The sequence below is a fragment of the Pelophylax lessonae genome, assembly GCF_965119305.1.
Source record: "Pelophylax lessonae genome assembly, chromosome: 4".
NCBI lineage: Eukaryota > Metazoa > Chordata > Amphibia > Anura > Ranidae > Pelophylax > Pelophylax lessonae.
The window spans coordinates 502,118,113-502,138,374 of record NC_138771.1 but is presented as its reverse complement, the minus strand read 5'-3'; the positions used below and the strand labels follow the sequence as shown (position 1 = coordinate 502,138,374).

Below are 20,262 nucleotides of genomic sequence, written 5' to 3'. Positions count from 1 at the left end.
CTTGGGAATACTGCTAAGGAGGTTAAGGGGGCAAATCCTTCCGGTCCAGAACTGGTTAAAGTGAAACTCTAGGCAAATGACTTCTTTTTCTTTTTTTGACTGTCAGGTAGGCTTAGAACCTCTGTCATGATTTTCTCCAGTCTGTGTCCCCCAATGGAAAGACATCACATCACTTTCTCTATAGTCACCAGGACAGGAAGTTTGGGCCAACACCTCCAAAGGGGACACCTACAGTAATAAAAACCCAACAGAGGTTCTAAGCATTCCATATGCTGTAAAGAAGACAGAGAAATGACCAGAGCTTTCTAGAGGAAAGGCAAGCCACACATTGATCAACAGCGGGTTAAAGAAAAAAAATGATCCGATTCCTTCATCCACACACTCAATGTGAATAGGGGAATCACTCCCGCCGGTTGTACAGAAGTCGATCACTAGATTGACTTCTGTAAAACCAGCCTGCTCATACATGGATCAAAATTCGGATGATCCCTGCTGAACCAGCCAACTTTCAATCCATGTATAGGCCGCCTAAAGAGTTGATTGGCTTAATGGTGGCCTTACATAATCTGATTGTTCAATCCCTATACAATTTCATTTACATTTACTAAACTATGTAATATGAGGACAAACCTATACAATCCAGTTAAATTCTATTTAGTCCCACAGGCTTTTACACTACATAGCTGATGGTGGATCTAAAGAAGATTGTACAACCAGATTGTGTGGTGTATGCTCAGTTTTAAATGAATTTGTCCCAATCAATGAACTCTCCTCAATCCATCCATCCAAATATCACATCCGTACAAACATCATCCCATAGAAACGTAAATGGAGAGTTTTGCCTTGTGCGTAGGCAATTGTAACCTGTTGCTGCCCATGTAACACATACTGTATGTGCGGTGGACTTTAGCACACATACGCCACACGTATGCGTTGCTGGGTGGCCCATGTTTCTGTGCTGAGGGCTCACTCACTGAACACTCCTAGCACAGAGACTGAACTAGGACCGACTCCCAGTCATGTGACCACTGTGCAGACATCCCAAGTCTCCCGTGAGGTGCGGGAGTCTCCCCCATGCGGCCTGCGGCTCCCTGACACCTGCAAGTGCCGCTGAGTCTGTGTCTGTCTCAGCTGAGCTGTCAGAACGGAGCCAATGCTTCCTGTATAATTCCGGCTCTGTCCTGACAGTCTGAGTGAGTCACAGGCGGAGTGATATCAAATGAACTCCGTCAGTGAGGATACTGACCAATACAGGAAGCATCTTCCTCCAGCGCGGCGCCAGGCCTGAGTCTTCACATTCACTCCGTGGAACTTGATGTCATCCTGACATGTGTCTCTAGCAGTACCAGCCAGCACTACCCACAGCAGTACCAGACAGCAGTAACAGCCTAAGCCAGCAGTAGCCACAGCAGTACCAGCCAGCAGTGTACCAGCATGAGCCAGCAGTACCCACAGCAGTACCAGCCAGCAGCACCAGCCTGAGCCAGAAGTACCCACAGCAGTATCAGCCAGCAGTACCAGCCATCAGTACGCACCAGCTGTACCAGCCGGCAGTACCCACCAGAAGTACCTGCCAGCAGTACCAGCCAACATTTCCCGCCAGCAGTACCAGCCAGCAGTAACCACCAGCAGTAGCAGCTAGCAGTAACCACCAGCAGTACCTGCCAGTAGTACCCACCAGCAGTACCAGCCTGCAGTAAAGCATAATTGTAAATATCCAAGCATGTGCAGTGGTTCTGAAATGGTCATGGTGGTTAGAGTGTTCCTTTAATGTCTCTCAGAAGAAGTAAACCTCTGTATACCGATTCCAATGCATTTGATCATTCTCTAGTTGTGTTAAATTGGTGGGGGAAGGGGGGGGGGAGGAGAAGGACGTGGAGTACCACCTCCCTGAAGTGAGGTTGCCATCTCCCTGATATGAGTTTTTGCAGGTTGGGATGTCTGGCTGTGACAGCCAATCACTAAACATTTTTGTACCACCCGGGCATTCAGAACTGTTTAAAGGGACACTGCGGCAGGCGGGAAGGGGTTCAGTTTATCCGGCCTGTGAACCGAGCACATAATCTCGCTGTATCAGATGCATTCATCATAAAAAGTCCTTTTTGTTTTATATAAAAAAAAAAATACAAAAGCACCACACATTTTTAGGATTTCCTCCAAATTTTGAATGAGAACAAACATGGCAGGCCTTAGCGTTCCCACTGAAGCCCTAATGCAGGCGAAATCCCACAGAGAGGATCCGATTACATATCTCACAGCACACAACTGCAGCAGGCTGGAGGCACAGCCTTTGATAATATGTTTACATTTTCAGTGCGGTTTAGTTCTAATTTAAGCCTGAAAGAGCGCATTGTGATCTCCCTGCAGATGTCTGAACTATTTGTAGCTTACCCAGCAATTAACATCTTCAAAGCCCCCCATTGCATTTGAAGCTTGACGCGTGAAATAGCGCTGCCACGGCGCCGTGTTGAAAACTCAATCAATTCTTTTTAAAGGGAAAGTGCAGCATGTGTTCAATAAACATGTATTTTAAGAGACTGCAACGTCTTCTTTAACCACTTCTGGACCAGAAGATTTCCCCCCTTAATGACCAGACCATTTTTTGCGATTCGGCACTGCGTTACTTTAAAAGACAATTGCGAGGTCGTGCGACGCTGTACCCCAAAAAAATTGATGTCCCCTTTTTCCCACAAATAGAGCTTGCTTTTGGTGGTATTTGATCACCTGTACAATGTTTATTTTTTGTGCTATAAACAAAAAAAGAGCGACCATTCTGAAAAAAAACAACAATATTTTTCACTTTCTGCTATATAACATTCCCCCCCCCCCCCCCCCCCCCCCAAACAAAATTTAAAATCTGAATTTTTCATCTTTTTAGGCCAATTTGTATTTTGGTACATATTTTTGGTAAAAAAAATCCAATAAGCGTATTTTGATTGGGTTGCGCAAAAGTTATCACGTCTACAAACTAGGGGAAAGATTTATGTCATTTTTATTTAATTATTTTTTTACTAGTAATGGCAGCGATTTTTAGCAGGACTGCAACATTGCGGGGGACAGATCAGACTCCTAACTGATTTTTTTTGACACTTTTGAGGGGACCAGTGACATTACTACAGTAATCAGCGCTATAAATATGCACTGTTACTGTAATAATGACAATGTTTTGGAAGGGGTTAACCCAGGGGTGATTAAAGGGTTAAGTGTGAGACTAGGGGGGGTGTTTTCTAACTGTGAGGGGGATGGGCTTGTAAAATCAATACAGAGACCTGTGATCCTACATAGGAGGAACACCGGAGCTCTGCATTGATTCCAGAGAAAACAACGGTCTGCTGTGTTTACAACAGCAGACTGCCAATCTCTCTTCACGGGGAGCAATCACGGGTGCCAGCCCAGTGGATCGGCTTCCCCGCTGGCGAGTCGGCACACGCCCTCGGGATCGCTCCCACGGACTGATGTACAGGCACAGCGATTTTCAGGAACCTGCCGACCTTCCGCCGTATATTCACTTGTGGTGCCAAAGAAGTTACTGCACTTTTTTGGTCGTAGCGTAGGGCTTTGCACGTTTTGTTACTGCATGCTTTTATATATTTGTTGCGTGCAAAAACACGCATCTGCTGGCTACATTTGGGGTGCCATAACAATATGTGTGTACTCACATTTGTTGGCAGTGGTTTAGACATTAATGGCTGTGTGTTGAGATATTTTGAGGGGACAACAAATTTACACTGTTATACAAGCTGTACACTCACTACTCTACATTGTAGCAAAGTGTCATTTCTTCAGTGTTGTCACATGAAAAGATATAATAAAATATTTACAAATATGTGAGGGGTGTACTCACTTTTGGGAGATACTGTATACAGGCTCCTCTCCTGGACTGAGATAGCTAACTCTGATTTCACTGCACACTGTGAGCTTCTCACAATGTGCATTGGAAGCTGCAGCAAGACAGATAGAGCCTGCCTCAACTCCTGGGTGGATGACATCCCATCATTATAGGACTTTCCTCCCCAGCCTGACTGCCCCTGACCCTCCCCTTTTATTTATTGGATTTTAGTTCTTTTCCAGTGTTACTAAACCCACAACAGTAACATCAGTCTCTATATGCAGCAAAGCGTGCTCGTTATACTGTGGAACCTACAGGGTTCAAACTCCGCATTGGGTAAAAAGGCTGTTTGATGCCGGGACAAGGGGTGGGCAAGAGGGATGGCTGCCCTGGGCGCAATGGGTTATTGAAGGGATGGGGGCGCCCTGACCCTAACTCTAAGGTAAGGGGAGGGGCGCAATTTGGCATATTTGCCCTGGGCGCTGGATGACCTTGTCCTGACACTGCCTGCAACATCACAGGACAGTCAGAGTAGAATAAAAACTCCTCCTACAAGCTTTAACCAGACACTGACAGAAGTCACAAGACTGCTATATACTGCTGATGAGAATAGGTATTTAGCAGTCTATATTTACTAACGTTATTGCATATCCATGTTCTGTGTACTGTAGGAGACCAGATATAGTGAATGCAGGCTCCTGGGTTTAGTAACACTTTAACCACTTGCCGACCGCCGACACGCAGATTTACTATGGCAGGGCAGCTCGGCTGCGCATAATCACGTAGATCTATGTGTTTATGTGCACGTGGATTCAGCGTCGCGCCGGACTCCCGCTGTGAGTAGACAGCAGGCACGATTGCCGCCGGCCGTCTGCGATCTTCAGATAGAATGACAGAGGAGCCGCCTGCTTATGTAAACAAAGCAGGCGGGTCTTCTGTCAGAGAGGCAAGGAAAGATCGCGTGATTCAGCTAAGCTAAATCACCGATCTCTCTCTGCCTCTGTCTGACCCATCCCCCCACACAGTCAGTAAGCACTATTAGGCATACACTTAACCCCTTGATCACCCCCAGTATTAACCCCTTCCCTGCCAGTGTCATTTATACAATAACAGTGCATATTATTTAGCACTGATTACTGTATTAATATCACTGGTCCCCAAAAAGTGGCAAAAATATCAGTAATGTGTCTGATCTGTCCGGCGCAATGTCCTGCTAAAAATCACTGATCCCTGCCATTACTAATAAAAAAAAAAAATAATTAAAAAATCAAAAAATCTATCCCCTAGTTTGTAAACGCTATAACTTTTCCACAAACCAATTAAAATGCGCGTTTTTGGATTTTTTTTTTTTACCAAAAATATGTAGCAGAATAGAAATTGGCCTAAACTGAGAAAAAAGATTTTTAATTTTGTTTTATTGTAAATGTTTTTTAGCAGAAAGTAAAAATTATTGCGTTTTTTTCAAAATTGTCTTTTTTTTGTTTATAGTGCAGAGGTAATCAAATACCACCAAAAGAAAGCTCTATTTGTGGGAAAAAAAAAGGACATCAATTGTATCATTTGGTGGAGGGGGGATTAGGGCGTAGGGCTGTTTTTCAGGGGTTGGGCTTGGCCCCTTAGTTCCAGTGAAGGGAACTCTTAAGGTATCAGCATACCAAGATATTTTGGACAATTTCATGCTCCCAACTTTGTGGGAAAAGTTTGGGGATGGCTCCTTCCTGATCCAACATGACTGCACACCAGTGCACAAAGCAAGGTCCATAAAGACATGGCTGAGCGAGTCTGGGGTAGAGAAACTTGGCTGGCCTGCACAGAGTCCTGACCTCAGCCTGACAGAACTCCTTTGAGATGAATTTGAGCGGAGACTGCGAGCCAGGCCTTCTCTCCATCATCGGTGCCTGACCTCACAAATGCACTTCTGGAAGAATGGCCAAACATTCCCATAGACACACTCCTAAACCTTGTGGACAGCCTGCCCAGAAGAGTTGAAGCTGTTATAGCTGCAAAGGGTGGGCCAACTCAATATTGAACCCTACGGACCAAGACTGGGATGTCATTAAAGTTCATGTGCGTGTAAAGGCAGGCGTCCCAATACTTTTAGTAATATAGTGTATTGGTGTCAGTCGTTTTTATTATTTTATTTTATTATTTTAGGTATTTTTTTTTTTAAATCAGAAACAAATTTTATTGAATAAAACAAGAGTTCACAGGCTTCACAAAATAAGCTCTCTTGCAAAGAGAGAATAAACAATCAAATAGAATAGGTACAGCATTCCCAGATGAGCACAACTCCAGCAAAATACATCCAGTTACCCGGCCATGGTCCCATGGCACAACATACATTTCCCTCCCCACCCCCACATCAAAAACGTAGGGCACTATTGCAACAAGCGGTCCATGATTAGATCTGCGGGAGCCAGGCCGGTTGTGCCAACCAACCACCCCATATTTTTTCATATCTTAGCGGTACACCTCTATGTTGATATATCAGGCGCTCGCAGCGCAGAGTAGTTCCCATGGCGTGCACCCACATCTCCAATGTGGGAGGGGACGGGATGTCCAGTGCTGCAAAATGAGCTTTTGGGCCTGAAACAAAGCCCTAGACAGCGCCAACCGGACGTTGGTATCAGGCGAGTAATCCTCCACCATGCCAAGAAGGCACGGCTTCGGGTCCACCAGTACAGATAGTAAAAATGCAGCATTAACAGTCTAGACCACCGCCGTCCAATACCTGTGAAGCTTGGGGCAACGCCACAGGAGGTGAATGAGGTCCCCACAATCCCTACTACACCTGGTGCACAAGGAGTCCGTTCTGAGACCCATCCTATGAAGACGGAGGGGGGTGCGGTGCACCCTAAGGAGTATGTATAGTTGTGAGAGCCATTGTGCAACGCTAAGAGAGCACGTGCGCACCGACTCCAGCGCCTCATCCCACTGATCGTCGCTAAGATCCCCAACATCTGTCTCCCAGTGAGTTTTAGCGGGGCTAGGAAATTTTTCCAGATAGTCAGTCAGTAGCATGGAATAACATTCTGAGATAAACCCTTTAGTGGTGTCACAGCACCTCATCATAGCAAAGACCGGAGTCGGGGAGAGTTGCGGGCACAGCGAGGAAGGCTGAGCCCGTACTGCATGCCTCAACTGTATAAATGAAAATAGCATGCCCAGAGGCAAGTTGTATCTGGTACTGAGCTGGGCAAAGTCCAACAAGCGTTCCCGGCGAAACACCTGTTTAAGGTGAGTAACTCCCCGCACCTTCCACCGAGCAGCACATTGTAATTTAGCCAACTCTGGATATGTAAAATTATCCCATAGTAAGCTGTAATCAGTAAAGCCAGTAACCCCTTGCAGCTGCTTCATCTTAGCCCAGATTTTGTGCATTAATCTATAGGTGGTATTTTAGGTATTTTAATTGTATTATTTTTTATCATTTTATTTTACATTTTTACAGTGTCACTGACTATGACTCTGTCCATTCAGAAAAGGAATGAGCTGGTAAAATACATATTTACCGATCCCTTCCTGGTTCTCTATTGGTACACATCCCCTGCAGCAGCCAGCAGGAGAGGGGAGGTAGCACAGTAGGGGGGGGGGGGGGGTAGCACACAGAGGCCCAGAACACAAGTGAATTGGATAGGAGGAGTGGCCGGGCCGCATATAGAGCAGGGGTGGGGGACCTTTTTTCTGCCAAGGGCCATTTGGGTATTTATAAAATCATTCGGGGGCCGTACAAAATGATCAACTTAAAAATGTGCCTGTTATATTTGGTCAAAAATTTAATTAACTCACCCCTAATGTGATGGCTGCAACTGCTTCTCTTTGGTGAGGTGTGTGATGTTAGCTGGTATTGATGATGTTGCTATTTGCAACTGGTTTTCCAGGTTTGTGTCGGTCAGTCTGGAGCGCAGTCGACTTTGTGGTGGTAAGTTTTGAAAATAACTGCTGGCGGGTAATGCTGGTGGGTATAGCTGGCTGGTACTGCTGGTGGGTACAGCTGTGGGTACTGCTGGCTCAGGCTGGTACTGCTGGCTTGTACTGTGCTGTGGGTACTGCTGGCTGGTACTGCTGGCTCAGGCTGGTACTGCTGTGGGTATTGCTGATTCAGGCTGGTACTGTGCTGTAGGTACTGCCTTGGGTACTGCTGGCTCAGGCTAGTACTGCTGGCTGGTAATGTGCTGTGGGTACTGCTGGCTGGTACTGCTGGCTCAGGCTGGTACTGCTGGCTGGTACTGTGCTGTGGGTACTGCTGACTCTGGCTGGTACTGCTGTGGGTACTGCTGGTTCTGGCTGGTACTGATGTGGGTACTGCTGGTTCTTGCTTATACTGCTGTGGGTACTGCTGGCTCTGGCTTATACTGCTGTGAGTACTGCTGGCTCTGGCTGGTACTGCTGTGTGTGCTGCTGGCGGGAAATGCTGGCTAGCAGTGGCGCCGTGCTGGAGAAAGTGGCGATGTTTCACTCCACCTGTGACTCACTCAGACTGTCAGAACGGAGCCGGAACTATACAGGAAGCATTGGCTCCGTTCGGACAGATCAGCTGAGAGACACAGACTCAGCTGCATACGGCCCCCGGGACGTAGGTTCCCCACCCCTGATATAGAGGAACCAATCTCCTTAATTTTCCTCCTACAGCTACAGGAGGAAAATGGAGGACAGTGATTTCTGTACATGTTGCCCCTGCCGCCCCTCCTATCCAGGTGTACAGGGGAGCCGCACAGGCCCCCTGGAGCATGGGGCACGCCCAGTTGCAATTGCAACCCCTGTAGTTATGTCCCTGCTCCAGGCTCCATCCAATACAGGCTGCCTTCAGAAAACTACAGAAGTGGGAGGAGACAAGACCAGTCATCCTGCACAAGAAGAGAGAGCAGCAGTGAGCGGTCTTTATTACAGGAAGCTCCTACACAGAGGGAAAGTCTCACATTGGATTACTGCACAGATCTGGAAGAATTACACCCAGAACACCAAGATTCAATTAATAATAAACATGCTTTATGTATTTAGACCATATTTGCTTATCCTGGAGTTGCGCTCTAAAGGGAAGTTACAGCTGACAACTTGATTTTGCAGAGGGCAGGGTGGTATAAAGTGGAATCCCCCCCCCCCCTCTCATTTCAAATTCAGTTACAGTAACAAAGCCCAGTACAAATGTAACCGGAGAAAGTTGTTGAGAAGAAAAGCCTCTGTGTTATCCATAGCATGCTGGGAGGAAAGGGGGAAGACAATGTTTATACACTAAGGCTGACATCTGAAACTATTTTACTCTCCAGGCAGAGGCGTGCTATTGGCTAATAACATGTGAGCCTTGTTTATAGTCGTCCTGGGCCATTCATTGGCCAACCACACGCTTGCACTGCGCACATTTCTGAAATATCTTCGCCATGAATCCCCGCAGCTCCCCAGTGCCCACTGTCATGGCTGAGAGGTTACTGCGGGAAAATAACGCTCACTTTCTCTAGAATTCTCTTCCTTTCTCTGTTTTCCTGATTCCAGGGTCGTTCTGTGCCCACTAAAAACCTTTGTTGGCCCTGTGGGCAATCTGTCACCAATGTGTACAGAAACAATCATCTGCAAGTGTCCCCTGAATTGTAGTTACTGGCCATTTACAGTGCAGCTCACAGCAGCCTCAGGAGAGAAGTATGCAGAATAAAATGTAGTTTAGTCCCCAATTTTAGGGAGAAACGTATCATTATGATGAAGGATATACATAGCACCATGCCCCTGTTACTAATCTCTTTGATTTCCTGATTATTGCTCAGCAACACCATATTCTTATCACTAACTATACTGATCATTTCCTACATGTATGGGCCATCCACTGCTCAGCAATACAATGTCCCTGGTACTGCTGTATGATCAGCAACACAATGTCCTAATCAATGCTGTCTCTCATTCCTTCTTCTATATATAAGGGTCATAGATTTCTCAGCAACACAATGTCCTTATCACTGCTGTCTCTCATTCCTTCTTCTATATATAAGAGTCATAGATTTCTCAGCAACACAATGTCCTTATCACTGCTGTCTCTCATTCCTTCTTCTATATATAAGGGTCATAGATTTCTCAGCAACACAATGTCCTTATCACTGCTATCTCTCATTCCTTCTTCTATATATAAGGGTCATAGATTTCTCAGCAACACAATGTCCTTATCACTGCTATCTCTCATTCCTTCTTCTATATATAAGAGTCATAGATTTCTCAGCAACACAATGTCCTTATCACTGCTGTCTCATCCCTTCTTCTATATATAAGGGTCATAGATTTCTCAGCAACACAATGTCCTTATCACTGCTGTCTCTCATTCCTTCTTCTATATATAAGAGTCATAGATTTCTCAGCAACACAATGTCCTTATCACTGCTGTCTCATCCATTCTTCTATATATAAGGGTCATAGATTTCTCAGCAACACAATGTCCTTATCACTGCTGTCTCTTCCCTTCTTCTATATATAAGGGTCATAGATTTCTCAGCAGCACAATGTCCTTATCACTGCTGTCTCTCATCCCTTCTTCTATATATGAGTCATAGATTTCTCAGCAACACAATGTCCTTATCCCTGCTGTCTCTCATTCCTTCTTCTATATATAAGGGTCATAGATTTCTCAGCAGCACAATGTCCTTATCACTGCTGTCTCTTCCCTTCTTCTATATATAAGAGTCATAGATTTCTCAGCAACACAATGTCCTTATCACTGCTGTCTCTTCCCTTCTTCTATATATAAGGGTCATAGATTTCTCAGCAACACAATGTCCTTATCACTGCTGTCTCTCTTCCCTTCTTCTATATATAAAGGTCATAGATTTCTCAGTAGCATAATGTCCTTATCACTGCTGTCTCTCTTCCCTTCTTCTATATATAAGGGTCATAGATTTCTCAGCAACACAATGTCCTTATCACTGCTGTCTCTTCCCTTCTTCTATATATAAGGGTCATAGATTTCTCAGCAACACAATGTCCTTATCACTGCTGTCTCTTCCCTTCTTCTATATATAAGGGTCATAGATTTCTCAGCAACACAATGTCCTTATCACTGCTGTCTCTCATCTCTTCTTCTATATATAAGGGTCATAGATTTCTCAGCAACCCAATGTCCTTATCCCTGCTGTCTCTCATCCCTTCTTCCATATATAAGGGTCATAGATTTCTCAGCAACCCAATGTCCTTATCCCTGCTGTCTCTCATCCCTTCTTCTATATATAAGGGTCATAGATTTTTCAGTAGCATAATGTCCTTATCACTGCTGTCTCTCATCTCTTCTTCTATATATAAGGGTCATAGATTTCTCAGCAACACAATGTCCTTATCCCTGCTGTCTCTCATCCCTTCTTCTATATATAAGGGTCATAGATTTCTCAGCAACACAATGTCCTTATCACTGCTGTCTCTCATCCCTTCTTCTATATATAAGGGTCATAGATTTTTCAGTAGCATAATGTCCTTATCACTGCTGTCTCTCATTCCTTCTTCTATATATAAGGGTCATAGATTTCTCAGCAGCATAATGTCCTTATCACTGCTGTCTCTCATCCCTTCTTCTATATATAAGGGTCATGGATTTCTCAGCAGCACAATGTCCTTATCCCTGCTGTCTCTCATCTCTTCCTGTGGATATGTATCGTCCACTACTTAGCAGTACAAAGTCCTTGTCATTGCTATCCCTGAGCCCATCCTATAAATAATGGAATATCCATGGTTAAACAACACCATGTTCCTCACAAGCCAAAAAAAACCCCACACCATAATCCCCCCTCCACCAAATGATTTGGACCAGTGCACAAAGAAGGTCCAAAAAGACATGGAAAGGTAAGGGGGGGGGGGGGGACACTGATATAAATCTTTCCCCTTAAATCACCAACCCCCCGTCCTTTAGGGTATTTACTCTGCGGAAAGGTGGTCTGTGGTCACCAGAGTCCCCCTCCCCCACACACACACACACATCAATGTCCCCAGCTTTCCCCCTTAAATCAGAATTTGCAGGATTCCCCTTCCCAAGGGAAAACTATGTCAAAATTCTACAGTTTCTACAAAATCTTTTAAAATGCTCTCTCAATATGTAAATAAATGTCTGAAATGACTCATTAGTAAGAAAGTTAGGTGGGTGTGCAAATAAAAAATTGCGGCACATTCCCCAGAAATCAATATTTATAGTGGTTGTATCCCCCCAAAAAACAAAAAAAAAATAAATAAAAGAAAAAACCTGCAGGACAATAGCATAATGTGCTAGTATGCATACTAGCACATTATGAAATACTTACCTTAGAACGAAGCCCAGACATGGTTGCCCCGGACACCGCTAAGGGAGCAGACATGTTCGACGTCTCTTCCGGGTTCAGCGGGTCCGGCGCTGTGAGTGGCCGGAGCCACGATGACGTCACTCCCGCACATGCGTGCGGGAGTTCACTTTCCGGCAAGGAGCTCTGAAGGTCCGGCTGTGTCAGCCGCTGCATGCAGGGTGAATATCTCCTAAACCGTGCAGGTTTAGGAGATATTAATTTTACCTAAAGGTAAGCCTTAAAAGTTAAAAAGCAGAGCATACTACCGTTTTAAAGAGCATAGGGTATCCCCAAATTTCCCACAAGGGGAGACATGGGAATATAGGGATTTTTTAACATGCCACAACCAATAGTAGACATGATAAAGATACTGTTTGTTAAAAAACAATATTTATTAGTGTGTAGAAGAAATAGAAAAATACATTCTAAATATGTGTACAATGTTGCCAAATTAGCAATTAGTCAAACAGAACCAAGCACGGTGGTGGTATTGACGTGTTTCGCCCATATTGGGCTTCATCAGGATCCACTTGAAGTTCACATAATATATTAAACCAGAATTAAACCAGAATTAAGGACATAGTATCGCCATTACTGCTCCGATCTTCTCCCTCTGGTCTTCTCCCTCCGGTCTTCTCCCTCTGGTCTTCTTCCTTTGGTCTTCTTCCTCAGGTCTTTATCCTCTGGTCCTCCTCCAACGAAGACCAGAGGAAGAAGACTGGAGGAAGAAGACCAGAGGGAGAAGACCGGAGGAAGAAGACCGGAGGGAGAAGATCGGAGGGAGAAACTGGAGGGAGAAGAGCAGAGGGAGAAGATCGGAGGAAGATTTTTAATAAAGAACTTCTTAAAACCGTCTTTCGCCATTATTTACACTACACTGCCTTTTTTGGGATGAATGGGTAGGAATACAATGTACCCCATACTCATTCACATGGGGGGGGTCCGGAATCTGGGGGGCCCCCTAGTTACAGGGGGCGTCCAGATTGCGATAAGCTCCCTGCACGCAGACCCCCACATCCACAGCCCAGGGTTTCAGGAAGAGGCCCTTGTCCTCATCAACTTGAGGACAAGGTGCTTTGGGGTGGGGGGGGGGGTGCAGAGCCCCCCCTGCTCCAAAGCACCCACATCCCCATGTTGAGGGCGTGTGGCCTGGTATGGTCCAGGAGGGGGTGGGGATGCTTGCTCGTCCCCTCTCCTTTCCTGACCTGTCGGGCTGCATGCTCGGATAAGGGTCTGGTATGGGTTTGGGGGGGACCCCCTCAAAATCCATACCAGACCTGAAGGGGCCCCCACAATGTTTTTTTTTCCCATTTTGGCGTAGAGTTTCCCCTCAAGATCCTCAGAGCCAGTGGCGGCCTGTGCATAGGGGGCGCCAGGGCGCCGCCCCCCCCCCCCCCAAAACAAGGAAAAAAAAATTACAAAAAGAACAATAAAGTTTTTTTTTAAAAAAATCGCGTTCGCCGGCCTATGTGGTGGCTATGGGGGGGTGGGGTTTACGACCCAGAAGAGGCGCCGATTGGCTGCCTTCTGGGGGCGTAACCTGGGCGCAGCTCATAGCGCTAGGACACCCCCACTTTCGTGATATCCTGGCTGTGATTGGTCTAGTCTCCAGCCTGGACCAATCATCATCCAGGACATCCGATTGCTGACCCCGCTGACGTCGCAATGGGGGCGGTGCCGGTGCGTGCGTCAGTCACGCACCGTGAGCGCCCAATCTCCTTCCCGCCGCCCAGACCGATCGGAAGACCTGAAGACTGAAGAGGACGAGACGAGCAGCGCCGTGGACAGTTCCCGGAATCCCGCCGTCGTCAGAAGAAGAGGACTCGAGGAGAGGAGCAGCGCCGTGGACGTCTCGAGGGCAGCCCAGGAGGAGAGCAGGTAAGTGATTGAAGCCGACCTGTGCCCTCACCTGTGCCATGCCTATACCATCACCTGTACCATGCCTATACCATCACCTGTGCCATGCCTATACCATCACCTGTGCCATGCCTATACCATCACCTGTGCCATGCCTGTACCATGCCTATACCATCACCTGTGCCATGCCTATACCATCACCTGTGCCATGCCTGTACCATCACCTGTGCCATGCCTATACCATCACCTGTGCCATGCCTATACCATCACCTGTGCCATGCCTGTGCCATGCCTATACCATCACCTGTGCCATGCCTATACCATCACCTGTGCCATGCCTGTGCCATGCCTATACCATCACCTGTGCCATGCCTGTGCCATGCCTATACCATCACCTGTGCCATGCCTATACCGTCACCTGTGCCATGCCTATACCATCACCTGTGCCATGCCTGTGCCATGCCTGTACCATCACCTGTGCCATGCCTATACCATCACCTGTGCCATGCCTATACCATCACCTGTGCCATGCCTATACCATCACCTGTGCCATGCCTGTACCATGACCTCAAAGTCACGCAATTTTTTACCGCGTTTTTTGCCACGAAGCAATACCTATTACATTTTTCTTTTTGCGCCCCCCCAAAAATTTTGAGCCCCAGCCGCCACTGCGAGCGCAAGTCCTGATCCGACTTGTGGTGCGACTTCCATTCAAATCAATGGACTCCCATAGGGAACCATTGATCTTCACATAAAAAAAACGTATAATGTGGCTTAACATTGTGTAAGCAACGTTAAGCAGCCTTTAGCAGCCTGAGATGTTTTTCCATCTCTGACGCTGTTCCTCAGAATGTACTAGCCCTGGGTTTTTCTTTGGTAATATATTCAGGTAATACAGTATCTGCAATGGCATTACAGCCAATATAGTTTACTTTTCTTTTTTTTTTCTATATATATATATATATATATATATATAGATAGATATATATAATGTTTCAATTTTATTTATTTTTTTGCACTTCTGTTTGTCAAAAAAACAATATTTTTGTTCGTTCATGAAACTTGATTTTATTTATAAATATGTGTCTGTAGTGCATGTTCAAACCTTAAGGCTCCGTTCACATGTCAGCGTTTGGATCGCGGGCAGAACCGCCGCGGTTCCGCCCACGATCCGGAGATTTATTGCAAATCGCGGGACGCCTAGCGTTGCCCGTTGATTTGCAATAGCCCCCCAAACGCCGAGCGATGTTGCCGCGATTTCCGCCTGCCGAATCGCGGCAACATCGCGCAAACAAAATTGCGGGACGCAATACGCTCCAAAGAAGCTCTTGTACTTCTTTGGAGCGTATTACGTCCCGCGATTTTGTTTGCGCGATGTTGCCGCGATTCGGCAGGCGGAAATCGCGGCAACATCGCTCGGCGTTTGGGGGGCTATTGCAAATCAACGGGCAACGCTAGGCATCCCGCGATTTGCAATAATCTCCGGATCGCGGGCGGAACTGCGGCGGTTCTGCCCGCGATCCAAACGCTGACATGTGAATGCAGCCTAATACCATAAATAATAAAATGTTATTAGATTTTTACTCCAGGAGTATATAATAGGTTTGGAAATTCTAGATATATGCTTAAATAATGCATTACAATTTTACTAAACCCATTAGATCTTAGTTGACTAAAATGTACTGGAGATTTTAGTTGACTAAAATATGAATAAGACCAAAACAATTCAGATGACTAAAATACGAGTAAAACTAAAATGACATTTTAGTCAAAATACTATGACTAAAAAAAAAAAAATGAAATTTGGCATCAAAATGAACATTGCTGGGTACCTGAAGCTCAGCACACACAGTGGCCGGTATGACTTGTGACTCGTGTTGTCATTCATGGCTTTGCCCCAAAAGTCATTCCTGAAGACACTGCTGAGGTTGGTCTCTCGTCGGCTGTCCGGGTTGTTGAGGATGGCCCAGATGTCATCGTGGACAAACTCCCCATACAGAGACTTGGCAAAGCATAGACCTGCCACCAAGGCCGGGAGGACAAATGTCCATGGGCCAAGATTGACCCCTTTGGTAAAAAAAGAGTTTCTGGGTCTCTTGAATCCAACTTTATGGCTGTCATCCCGCATCCCACCTGCACAGTGGCTCTTTCCAACCCCATTAGTTGTGTTCCTGGAGCTCTCTCTATGGGCACCTATTACTCCACCGTTGGAATGGCCTTTCTGAATGACAGCTGGGCCACTTCGCCCATTCTTCATGCTCAGGTCTGTAGGTGAGTTCTGGAGGTTCCTGGACCCCCTTTGACTTGGAAGGTCATTTGCTACCTGTTTGATGTTGCTTTGGTTGCCGCCGTTACCCATACTCGTCCCTTGTGCCAACTTCTCCACATCATTAGGGGTATTCGGGCATACCTGATCGTTAAAGGCTGACCCAGCACTTCTCATACTCTTCACATCCAATGGATGCCTCACATCTTGTGTGAAACACGTCTTTCTGTCTTACTGCTCCAGCCTAAACAATATGTCCGAAAATCTCCTCCTCTTTAGGGTCAGCGGTTCCTGAATCTTGTCCATCTCATCCATCCACTTGGCTGGCAGGCTCAGGGATCTCTGCAAGAAGATGAAAATATCTCATACTTTGTCTGTAGACCTCTCCGGGCTCTCTCTTCTAGGGCAACTGTCCCAGCCTGACCCTGCAGCTGTCTATAATAAATGTTCCTCATTGATATGAGAGCTGTCTCTTATAACACATAATATATCCATTTAACATTAGTAATATGTATGTCATCACACTCTTCTGTTCTGCCTAAATCTTTAGAATCTTTAGAAGCTTTGAATGTCTCTTTATCTGCTGTCAGATTAATACAGAATCTGCAGATCAGTTGTCTCTGTCCTGAGCTGGAAAGTATCTATAGACAATGTTATTGTCCTCTGAGCTCCCTGGTTGTCATCTCTCCCTTATCACAGGTAACATGAGGTCTCTCTGCCAGGTATCTCAGATCTCTCTCTATGAGCAGTCTCCATCTGATCTCCCACTATAAGCAGTCTCCATCTGATCTCTCTATGAACAGTCTCCATCTGATCTCTCTCTATGAGCAGTCTCCATCTGATCTCTCTATGAGCAGTCTCCTTCTGATCTCTCTCTATGAGCAGTCTCCTTCTGATCTCTCTATGAGCAGTCTCCTTCTGATCTCTCTCTATGAGCAGTCTCCTTCTGATCTCTCTCTATGAGCAGTCTCCATCTGATCTCCCACTATAAGCAGTCTCTATCTGATCTCTCTATGAACAGTCTCCATCTGATCTCTCTCTATGAGCAGTCTCCACCTGATCTCTCTATGAGCAGTCTCCATTTGATCTCTTTCTATGAGCAGTCTCCATCTGATCTCTATGAGCAGTCTTCATCTGATCTCTCTATGAGCAGTCTCCTTCTGATCTCTCTATGAGCTGTCTCCATCTGATCTCTATGAGCTGTCTCCATCTGATCTCTATGAGCAGTCTCCTTCAGATCTCTCTATGAGCTGTCTCCATCTGATCTCTATGAGCAGTCTCCATCTGATCTCTATGAGCAATCTCCATCTGATCTCTCTCTATGAGCAGTCTCCATCTGATCTCTATGAGCAGTCTCCTTCTGATCTCTATGAGCAGTCTCCTTCTGATCTCTATGAGCAGTCTCCATCTGATCTATATGAGCAGTCTCCATCTGATCTCTCTATGAGCAGTTTCCTTTTGATCTCTATGAGCAGTCTCCATCTGATCTCTCTATGAGCAGTCTCCATCTGATCTCTCTCTATGAGCAGTCTCCATCTGATCTCTATGAGCAGTCTCCTTCTGATCTCTCTATGAGCAGTCTCCTTCTGATCTCTCTATGAGCAGTCTCCTTCTGATCTCTCTATGAGCAGTCTCCATCTGATCTCTCTATATGAGAAGTCTCCATCTGATCTCTATGAGCTGTCTCTTTCTGATCTCTATGAGCAGTCTCCTTCTGATCTCTATGAGCAGTCTCCATCTGATCTATATGACCAGTCTCCATCTGATCTCTCTATGAGCAGTCTCCTTCTGATCTCTATGAACAGTCTCCATCTGATCTCTATGAGCAGTCTCCATCTGATCTCTCTCTATGAGCAGTCTCCATCTGATCTCTCTATATGAGAAGCCTCCATCTGATCTCTATGAGCTGTCTCCATCTGATCTCTCTCTATGAGCAGTCTCCATCTGATCTCTATGAGCTGTCTCCATCTGATCTCTCTCTATGAGCTGTCTCCTTCTGATCTCTCTATGAGCTGTCTCCATCTGATCTCTATGAGCTGTCTCCATCTGATCTCTATGAGCAGTCTCCTTCAGATCTCTCTATGAGCTGTCTCCATCTGATCTCTATGAGCAGTCTCCATCTGATCTCTATGAGCAATCTCCATCTGATCTCTCTCTATGAGCAGTCTCCATCTGATCTCTATGAGCAGTCTCCTTCTGATCTCTATGAGCAGTCTCCTTCTGATCTCTATGAGCAGTCTCCATCTGATCTATATGAGCAGTCTCCATCTGATCTCTCTATGAGCAGTTTCCTTTTGATCTCTATGAGCAGTCTCCATCTGATCTCTCTATGAGCAGTCTCCATCTGATCTCTCTCTATGAGCAGTCTCCATCTGATCTCTATGAGCAGTCTCCTTCTGATCTCTCTATGAGCAGTCTCCTTCTGATCTCTCTATGAGCAGTCTCCATCTGATCTCTCTATATGAGAAGTCTCCATCTGATCTCTATGAGCTGTCTCTTTCTGATCTCTATGAGCAGTCTCCTTCTGATCTCTATGAGCAGTCTCCATCTGATCTATATGAGCAGTCTCCATCTGATCTCTCTATGAGCAGTCTCCTTCTGATCTCTATGAACAGTCTCCATCTGATCTCTATGAGCAGTCTCCATCTGATCTCTCTCTATGAGCAGTCTCCATCTGATCTCTCTATATGAGAAGCCTCCATCTGATCTCTATGAGCTGTCTCCATCTGATCTCTCTCTATGAGCAGTCTCCATCTGATCTCTATGAGCTGTCTCCATCTGATCTCTCTCTATGAGCTGTCTCCTTCTGATCTCTCTATGAGCTGTCTCCATCTGATCTCTATGAGCAGTCTCCTTCTGATCTCTCTATGAGCAGTCTCCATCTGATCTCTATGAGCAGTCTCCTTCTGATCTCTCTATGAGCAGTCTCCATCTGATCTCTATGAGCAGTCTCCTTCTGATCTCTCTATGAGCAGTCTTGATCTAACAGCCCAGCGCTCACCCTGTAAAGGAACTGCCATGTCTGTGTACTGTACCTACCTTATCTGAGCTGTCTCTCCTCTCTACAACACTGCATGCAGCCCCTCCTCCCCGTCATCCCTCTATTTATTACTCCACCTTACATAATATTCACACTGATGACACCTTCCCCACCTCTCTAACAGGTGACGCTGCTTTAGCACTCCTGCCACCCCCCTTCCCTCCTGTATACAGTACTCCATGGCCATGCAGTCCCAGCTGTCAGCGGTGTCAGTGGAGGTGCGCAGCTGTCATGGAGTATCGGCCGCTATAACATTCGCAGTGCGGTCTCCGGCTGCCAGCTCCGGCGATGTGCGATGTGGAGTCAGGGGAGAATGTGCGGGGGGGAATGTGGGGGGAATGTACGGAGTGGGGGGGAATGTGCGGTGGGGAATGTGGGGGCAAATGTGCGGAATGTGGGGGGAATGTGCGGTGGGGAATGTGGGGGGAATGTACGGAGTGGGGGGGGAATGTGCGGTGGGGAATGTGGGGGGAATGTGTGGTCTCTGTGCTGCGGGCTCCCTGCGGTCAGCAGAAAGTGGTAGAGTGTGAGCAGTGCGGTCTCTGACTGTCACCGGTGTGTACGGGGAGGTGTCATACCTTAGAGAGGACTCTGGTGTCTCCTCTGTCTCTCGGGGAGATCTGACAGTTTGTAGGTTGTCTCCGATGCTGACTGTCTCTGCAGTCTCTCCTCCTCTCTGGACTCCGCACAGCTGCGAATAAACATCAGCAGCCGCCTCCTTCCCGCGCATCCTCAGTGCTTCTCCTCCATCCCTCCTTCTATCCGTCCTTCTCTGATTCCACATCCCTCCATCCTTCTTTACTCCTCCATCCCCCCTTCTATCCGTCCTTCTCTGATTCCACATCCCTCCATCCTTCTTTACTCCTCCACCCCTCCTTCTATCCATCCTTCTGTGATTCCACATCCCTCCATCCTTCTTTACTCCTCCACCCCTCCTTCTATCCATCCTTCTGTGATTCCACATCCCTCCATCCTTCTTTACTCCTCCACCCCT

General features: G+C 46.3%; 1 protein-coding gene across 1 annotated transcript in view; it reads right to left on the bottom strand.

Moving 5' to 3' along the window:
* The window catches only part of TMTC1 (transmembrane O-mannosyltransferase targeting cadherins 1), a 100,626-nt gene extending 80,631 nt beyond the window's left edge, over nucleotides 1-19,995 (bottom strand). Inside the window, exons 1-2 of the mRNA XM_082253149.1 lie at nucleotides 19,847-19,995; nucleotides 15,795-16,570 (exon numbers count right to left, since the gene is read on the bottom strand). Coding sequence (XP_082109275.1) covers nucleotides 15,795-16,405 — 611 coding nt within the window. The 5' untranslated portion in view covers nucleotides 16,406-16,570; nucleotides 19,847-19,995. The remainder of the gene's footprint in view (nucleotides 1-15,794; nucleotides 16,571-19,846) is intronic.
* Between the last annotated feature and the right edge of the window lie 267 nt (nucleotides 19,996-20,262).